Source organism: Phalaenopsis equestris, unplaced genomic scaffold (genome assembly GCF_001263595.1).
Source record: "Phalaenopsis equestris unplaced genomic scaffold, ASM126359v1 Scaffold000163, whole genome shotgun sequence".
NCBI classification, from domain to species: Eukaryota; Viridiplantae; Streptophyta; class Magnoliopsida; order Asparagales; family Orchidaceae; genus Phalaenopsis; species Phalaenopsis equestris.
Genome location: NW_018164605.1, coordinates 614 through 9,373, shown reverse-complemented (window position 1 = coordinate 9,373; position 8,760 = coordinate 614). Strand labels below are relative to the sequence as shown.

The following is an 8,760-nucleotide window of genomic DNA, read 5'->3' as shown; positions in this document are numbered from 1 at the left end:
TTTCTCTGATGTAAATATAAACCACACTTACCTAACATAATTTATTTATGATGCAGTGTCTCAGATTGACTATGCTGTACTGAATCTGACTGATAAAAAAAATTCGCAAATTACAGTTTTGATGGATTGTGACGGTCTATCTCCATTTAGATTTCCCATGAATATGATGAGATCATGTTCTATTCTTGTACAAGATCATTATCCTAATCGATTAGGAACATTGTTCATATTAAGACTACCTCCTGTTGTCCAAGTTCTCGCTCAAACTTTTCTTCAGGTAAGATGATACTCCTTTTCTTAACTAATGCTTGCTCTTTTTTATAAATAGACAAATTTCTTTTGTGGCATTTGCATACATACCCCCTAATTCCTTTGTATTTACATATCTAACATCTAAACTTCAATTTTTACATACATACCGCCTTCCCTATGCATGAAAAGATGTATTTCACTCTTTAAAAGAGAAAATGGTGGTATTTTTGTTGTGGCAAAAAAGATTTGGTTGTTATAGATGTAGAAAGTAAAATATAGGTGTTAGATATGTCAATACATGAGATCAGAGTGGTATTTATGTAAATACCCCTTTTTATTTTCTTAAGTGTTTTTCTATGATTACTTATCATGAACGACTGAACTATGAAGTTGATATTTTGCATGTGTAATAGTTCTATCTGGATTGGTTCCAAATTGACCACCTTTTGAATTATAGATGATGTAAATAATCTATCATATTCTTATCTATATGAAAGTTTAGGTGTTATAAATATATTAAAGAAAGTTTAGGTGTTAGATATTCAAATTTACAACATAATTTGCTATACATAACAAAAATCATTGCTAATGCATCCATAGTTCTGCCCTCATTGTGCTTCCTAAACTATCCTTCTTAGCTTGTTCCTCACCATTCACAAATAAGAAATCCATCCCAACACCAGTTTCTCTCTTATTCATCAGATTCTCCGTCCGACCACGCGCGAAAAAGTTCGAATTCTCGGCAACAAGAACCACAAAATTCTCTCGGAACTACTCAAAACATTACCAGCATTCCTCGGAACCGATTGCGACTGCTCGAGCTGCAAACATCTGTCAACGAACAACCCCTCTAATCTCATTTGCGAGATCGGCGAAGGTGAGTCCAGTGGAAGTATGGATTATGATGATGTAGATGCAAATGATTTCATTTCCTCTGAACTTCCATTCCTCAGAAGTTGTGATCATGTTCTAAGAACTGCCATTATAGCCATACTCATGATGTGGATTCTGATTGCCTTTTTCTCTGCAATGCATAACACAGATACTCTTTCCTCCTTATCATAGTTAACAGAGATTTATTATTGTTATATTGAAGGATTAGCTGCATTAATTAATAGTAATTATGTAATTATGGTTATTGTAACACTGTTGATTTTGGAGAAATTTTAAGTCTTGTCAAGTCTGTTACTGTTAAAATATTTTCATTGGAGTAAAATAATGTATGTTAATCTGGTGGAGAATTTCTTTTTTTTTTTTGTATATTCGTTTTACGGATAATTACATACATAGCATCTGAAATATTGCTATTTATAAAATATAGCATCCATGTGATATTTTTGGACTGCCCACGATCAAATCATTGAGAATTTGATAAAAATGAAAAAAATATGGGTATGAATTTTGATATTTTAGCGGAATTTGAAAAGATGGACGAAAAGTGGTGCTAGATTTGTAAATAGTAATATTTCGGGTGTTATGTACGTAAACAAACATGAATTTATGCTAAATTGCTGTAGCATGAGGAAGTAATGAATGGGGTGTATTTGATAAGAACAAGTGATTTGGCATGCTCTTGAAATAGTATATGATTATGAACTTTTTGCTTGGTTTTGTGGAGCATTTACATACATACCATCAAATTCCTATGTATTTATATATTTAATACTGAAATTTTATTTTTTTACATTTATATCATATAAAAAATATCGCTATTTTAAATTTTTAAAAAGTGAAATATATATTTTTAAGCATATGTAAGATGGGCATATATGTAAAAATTGAAGTATGGGTCTTAGAGATGTAAATGCATATGAATTAAGAGGTGAAATCCCCTAGTCAGAATATTTACAACAAATGCCATTGGAAATTACTATATTATAATAAAAATAGTAATTTAAATAACAAGTAAATGAGCAAAATAAGTGTAATTGCAAACATTTAGGCACTCAAGTGGCTTATGTCAATATCATGCATGCCCCATCCTCATGCTAGGATTTTATTGACCAAGACATGACAACACAATATTAAGTCTCTAATTCATATATTACAATAACAATACCTAGAGTTGAGTTTGGCATAAAAAATTAAATATTAAAGAGTTGAGGGCTGTTTTAATGAGCACATTATTTTATTAAAGGCCGTGATATTTTACGACTTGACTATTCGATGGAGTTATTTTAGTCTGAGAGTTTATATAAGTGTCAAAGTAGCCACCGACTATTTTAAAATTGAGTATTGAGCTTTAGTAGTTCTCCATGGGGGCTATTTCAACTTCAATTTAAAGAGTCTGTGGACTATTTTTTTTAATTCTAACTCCAAGACTTAAACGACCCCATGCAAATAGTTGAGGGTTGTTTTGACGAAAAATTATTCCATACGTGCAACGCATGGAAGCCTGCATGCGGTAGCCAATTAGAAAATGCCACATGGAATCTGGCCCCATTATTATTATTTAGGTTTCAAACTCTATTATATTACGCCTGACTATTATTATTTAGGTTTCAAACTCTATTATATTACGTCAGACCTGGCCCGAATCCCTGTCAAGCAAAATCTATTATATTACGCCTGACCTGACCCGAATCCCGCCCAAGCAAAAAAAAAAAAACACACACTTTTGTCATTTTCGCTTCCCGCCAATTGGAAAAAAGATGTACTTTGTCTCATTTAGGTATAGAGATTCGAGATATTCTCATTTCGTTGTCTTTCTAAGATATATTTGTATTCAGTGCATCTGGTTCGATGGAAGTATTTCTTGACGAGAAAATGTTGTTGGAATCTCAAAATACTTGCGAGAAACGTGACAGTGAGTTGGAATCTCAAAATATTTTTAAGAACCATGAGAATGAGCTGAGTTTAGATGCGATAGAAGGAATTCGGCAGGTATGTTACACTTGTTTTACTGCAGATTTAGGTTTTAAGGAATATTTATTCTGTTAAAGAAGTTTGCTCGGTTCTTATCTGACGTGCAACGCTAAGTTTTGGTTAGGGTGGGACGTGATGCTATTTAGGTAACATTACGACGATATACTAGTTGTTTTTTTGTGTTGTTTTTCATTTCTGATTGTTTTTCATAGTTTTAGTGGGTTAAATAATTATCATAATGAAGTGTTGTTCTCGTCGCCGTGATGAGATTAATGGATAGCTATTCTCGTCGCCGTAATGGTGTCAAAGTGTTATAATATCATTTGCTTGTAACGTTACTATCGTGGGGATTTGGTGTTATTTTGGTCGTATCATAGTGTTATTAAGGTAATATTAGATCTGCTGACTTGGTTTTTTTTTTGTACTATGTTGACTTTTAATGGTGTTATGCATGTGTTTTTTGCCTGTAAGGTCTCCTATATGATGGGGTGGTAATGTGGTGTTGTTTTGTTATTACCATGGTGTCATCATAGTGTTATTTGATATAATTAGACATTTTATCGGAGTCTTATATTGGCATTCTAATTGTGTTATCAGGGCTTTATTGTGGTTTATCACGGTGTTATGTGTCTATTATAGGCTTTTAACGATGATGCTAGTAATATTTCTTAGCGGGAATTGATTGGCCTATTATATTGGCATTGTAATGTTGTTATTTGGGTTATATTATAGTATTATGATGTTGTGATTGTTGTATTGTAGCCTTGTATCAATTTCCTTTTGGGGCGCTAATGCTGATGTTTAAATTTGCAGTCACCCGAGACAGAGCAATTACTTCATGCAGTTGTCCGCAATAAGAAGGAAGCCTATGAACAGTACTGTGTATATGCACACTATATTGGATTTACTGTGCGAAAAAAACACAGTGGTTTCTGGCTTAATTCAAAGAAGCTTAAGACAAAGGACTTTGTTTGTGGTAAGACTAGTTTCAAGAAAGAGTTGAAGGACACTATCACGGTGAGGTTCAGAAGAGCAGACACAATGACTGATTGTACAACCATGATCCGATATTTCTTTGATTTAGAAGGCAACTGGTCAGTTAAAAAATTTATAGAAAGTCACAACCATCCATTGGCAGAGGACAGTAACAAACATCTATTGCGTTCCAGCAGAAAGATGTGTGACATCAGTGCTGATATCCTCAAATCAATGATAAATCAGGGATTAGAACCAGTGATTCATTCAAATCCCTCGCTACTGAGGTCAGATGAGTGGAGAATCTTGATTGCACGAAGAGGGATGCATATAATTTCATACAAAGAGAGAGAAGAGTTCAAATTGAACTGGGGGATGCTAATTCTCTCATACAATTGTCCACTACGTGGCAAACGGAGGATCCAATGTTTGCGTGGGACTTCCAAATTGATGGGTCGGGCTGTTTGGTGAATTTTTTATGGTGTGATGGGATATCCAAGATTGATTACGACTGCTTTGGGGATGTAATGATATTTGATACAAGTTATAGGCTGAATAAATATAATTTATACAATTTATGTTGTGCTCCGATTGTCAGTGTGAATCACCAATGACAGAATGTTCTATTTGGTGTTGGTTTTTTGTCAGATGAAATGATTGAATCATTCAAGTGGTTATTCAAAGCCTTTATCCGTATAATGAATAACAAGCATCCAATCAATATTCACTGACCAGAGGATCAAGCAATGTCTAAAGCCATTGAAGAGTGTCTTCCACACACCATACATAGATTATGTCAATGACATATTTACAAGAAATTATCTTCAAAAGTCCACTGTGGCGTGGGTAGAAAGAGAGTCAATGATCTTTTTTATAAATGCTTGAGCAGATGTGACTCAGAAGAGGAGTTCGAAGAAACTTGGGGTGAAATGATCGAGAAAGAAAACCTACACGAGAATGTTTGGTTGGATGAATTGTATAATATCAGGCATAAGTGGTCAACTGCTTTCAATAAAGAAATTTTTGGAATGGGAATCCTATCAACTCAAAGAAGTGGGTCCACTAATAAGATTTGCTATGGTGTCTCCAAGGAAACAAACACCCTCACCGAATGTTTTTTGGGTTTTGAAAATGTCTTGAAATCTTGGAGAAGAAATGAGAAGGATGAAGATTTTAAATGTCAGCAGTCTGCAATTTCTCCCACTGTAAAAGTTAGTCTCATGTTGAGACTTGAGACAGGTTGCTCGACAGGTTGCTCTACTTTACACAAGAAAGTTATATTCAATGTTTGAAGCACAATTTCTACATGGTTTGTGTGGGCTTGCCGTGGAATGCTCCGCTAATATGGATTCAAAATTTCATATTCGAACTCTCGATAATAAGAACAGAGATAGACTCTGGATTGTTAAACTAGACAGAGGTAATTCCGATATTACTTGTAGTTGTAAAAAACTTGAAATGACGGGCTTATTATGTGCTCAAGCTCTAAGGGTTCTTCAGGTAACAAAAATCCCTGATAAATATATATTACTTCGGTGGTCTATTAATGCTAAAATGAACATATATAACAGTTATTGTTATGCACATCATTAGGGGTCATAAACGTTGTCAAATTCTATAAGTGGACTCATCTATCTCAATCACATTCATAAATTTGCATACCAGATCGGCACCAAAACACAAGGTCATGAACTTGCCGAGAAGCTTGTGTTGGAAGCATTTAATAAACCAACAATCGATGTTGAAGCCATACTGAGTGGACGAGAACCTCAGAAAAATTCAAAATCAAAGAAGAAGAAGACACTGAGTAAAGAGCGAAATGTGAATGATCCCACAAAGATGCGCCCAAAAGGAATATCTACTTCAAGGTTAAAAGGATACTGGGAAAAAAACAAGAGAATCAAAAGTAAATGTTACCTATAATCTTAAGTGTCGATTTGATTCGCTGAAACATTACTCGCTAACATGTAATATTGTATACATGAAAGGAGAAAGATATTGGTTCAAGTCATGATAGCGTTTCGCAATGCGATCCAAATTTTTTTTCAATGGCAGATCACTTTAGTCAGGTTGAGAACTCGATGATGTTGAAATTTTTTCTTTGCAGTTTCCATTATTTTGAAGAATATTTCTTTCCTGACATTTATTCATTACTACTATCAATAAACATGAATATTCTGAAATACAACACACAGAGATATGTATACATAAATGATAATATATAGAACATGTTGCCATAATATGAGTTTATCATTGTATGTAATGTTTAAACTACAACAGACTATTTACTCATGAGTTATTATTGTCGTATTATCTGTAACAGACTTTTGTATAATTGTCGTTTTATTCAGGAGATATTATGGGTTTATTATTGTATAGATCTATTGTAATATTGTCATTTTATTACAAGTTTATTATTGTTGCATAAAAATACAGAAGTACAACCGCTGCGGATAAAACCTTGATAAAATTGCTGCTGCTCAACCTGGTTTGATTGGAATCTGTGGCGACATATTTCAATAAAATCAACGCTTGTGGAACAATATATAAGAATACAACCTAAACACGACCATAAAAATACCGAAGTACAACCGCTGCAGATAAAACCTTGATAAAGTTTTTGCCGCTCCACATGGTTTGATTGAAATATGTGGCGACATATTCCGATAAAACCCACACTTGTAGAACAATAATATATTATAACACAACCTAAACATGATCGTAAAAATATCAAAGTACAACCGTTGCGGATAAAACCTTCATAAAATTGTTGCCGCTCAACCTGGTTTGATTGGAATCTGTGGCAGCATATTCCAATAAAACCTGCGCTCGTGGAACAATAATATATTAGAATACAACCTAAACTCGACCGTAAAAATACTGAAGTACAACCGCTGCAGATAAAACCTTGATAAAATTGCTGCCGCTCCGCCTGGTTTGATTGAAATATGTGGCGGCATATTCCAATAAACCCGCGCTCGTGGAACAATAAAATAATAGAATACAACCTAAGCACAACCGTAAAAATACCAAAGTACAACCGTCGCAGATAAAATCTTGAAAAAATTTCTACCGCTCCGCCTGGTTTGATTGGAATATGTGGCAGTATATTCCAATAAAACTCGCGCTCGTGAAACAATAATAAATTAGAATACAACCTAAACACGACCGTAAAAATACCGAAGTACAACCGCTGCGGATAAAACCTTGATAAAATTGCTACCAAACCCTTGATAAAATTGCTACCCCTCCACCTAGTTTGATTGGAATATGTGGCGGCATATTTCAATAAAACCAGCGCTCGTGGAACAGTATATAAGAATACAACCTAAACACGTCCGTAAAAATACCTAAGTACAACCGCTGCGGATAAAACCTTGATAAAATTACTGCCGCTCCGCATGGTTTGATTGGAATCTCTGGCGGCATATTCCAATAAAATCAGCACTCGTGGAACAATAATATATTAGAATACAATCTAAACACGACTGTAAAAATATTGAAGTACAACCGCATATTCTTAAAAAACAGCGGTCGTTGACCAATATATTATAATAAAACTACAATACTTCTGAGATACAACCAAAATACAACATCCCTTCCAGTAAATCAAATAATTCGGGAACTCGATGTTGTTAAAATCTGTGTATATTTCTTGAAATATTAAAACTATAATATTTTTTTGAAATAAAATATGCGTATATTTTTTATTGCCTTACTTTAATTGTATGTTATTATTGTAGTTTTATTCAGGATTTATAGCGGGTTTCTAATAAAACCTAGTTTGTTGAACAATATAATCTTCTAATAAAACATCGGACTTATTTACTTATGCTGGTTTGATTTGAATATTTGGCGGCATATACTAATAAGACCGCGGTCGTTGAACAATATAATAGAATACAACGGGAATACTGCAAAGAAAAAACCACAATACAACATCTATCCCATTAAATCAAATATATCATAAATGCCACCATAATAAAATGGAGATACAACCGATAAAATATTTCAATAAAACGTGACTCTAAAAAAACATCTTCTTTCAGATCCAAGAATTTATCATTGACCTGTAATTTGTTTCAGGATAAAAATACCTTAATAACTATTGCAAAAATAAATTATTTAACAACAGTGTAAATGACTGACCTGTTTAGTGGTTAGCCTCTTAAAGGCTACATCTTTCTCTGAGAAGTTTAAGCTAACAGTCGTTGGTCATCTCAACATTCTGGGTCTGGCCTCAGCATTGGCAGAAGTTACCATAGATGTATGCTTAAAAAAACCAGAGCTGCATACAAGATACTAAATATTCAGCATAAAAGCTAATTAATAAGCAGTAACGATATTCAGCTTATACAATATACTGATCGTAAGCAAATAAAGAAATTTATGTATGTATCCAATAGGCCGATTCCACAATAATTTGATAGCCACTGCATTAATTTGCTCTATAAGAAAATCACATAGCGCAACCGACCAATTAATTGAGGCAAAATTCTGAATGTTCTCCCCAAAGTTTTTAAGTCCTTCGGGCACACTAAAATTACTGTAAGGAAAAATAGATTTGATAACAAAAATTTTATAAACAATTTAGTAAAAGGGGTAGAAGACCCTCCTCTTGCGAAGTCCAAAAGATTATTCTTCATCTGCTGGGCATTCACGCCACAA

At 33.8% G+C, this 8,760-nt stretch overlaps 1 protein-coding gene across 1 annotated transcript; it reads left to right on the top strand.

Annotated features, from left to right (window-relative positions):
* The first annotated feature begins 61 nt into the window (after window positions 1-61).
* Window positions 62-1,447, top strand: LOC110022026 (phosphatidylinositol/phosphatidylcholine transfer protein SFH2-like). The gene is made up of 2 exons (XM_020720798.1): window positions 62-277; window positions 955-1,447. The coding sequence occupies exons 1-2, from the start codon at window positions 122-124 to the stop codon at window positions 1,315-1,317; spliced, it is 519 nt and encodes a 172-aa protein (XP_020576457.1). The 5' UTR covers window positions 62-121; the 3' UTR covers window positions 1,318-1,447.
* The last annotated feature ends 7,313 nt before the right edge of the window (window positions 1,448-8,760 follow it).

What these genes read in the sequence shown, in the direction of transcription:
- LOC110022026 (XM_020720798.1), top strand. Translation starts at nt 122, where the DNA reads ATGGATTGTGACGGTCTATCTCCATTTAGATTTCCCATGAATATGATG. An exon ending in TCGCTCAAACTTTTCTTCAG is followed by an intron (nt 278 to 954) that starts GTAAGATGATAC and finishes CTTATTCATCAG; the next exon opens with ATTCTCCGTCCGACCACGCG.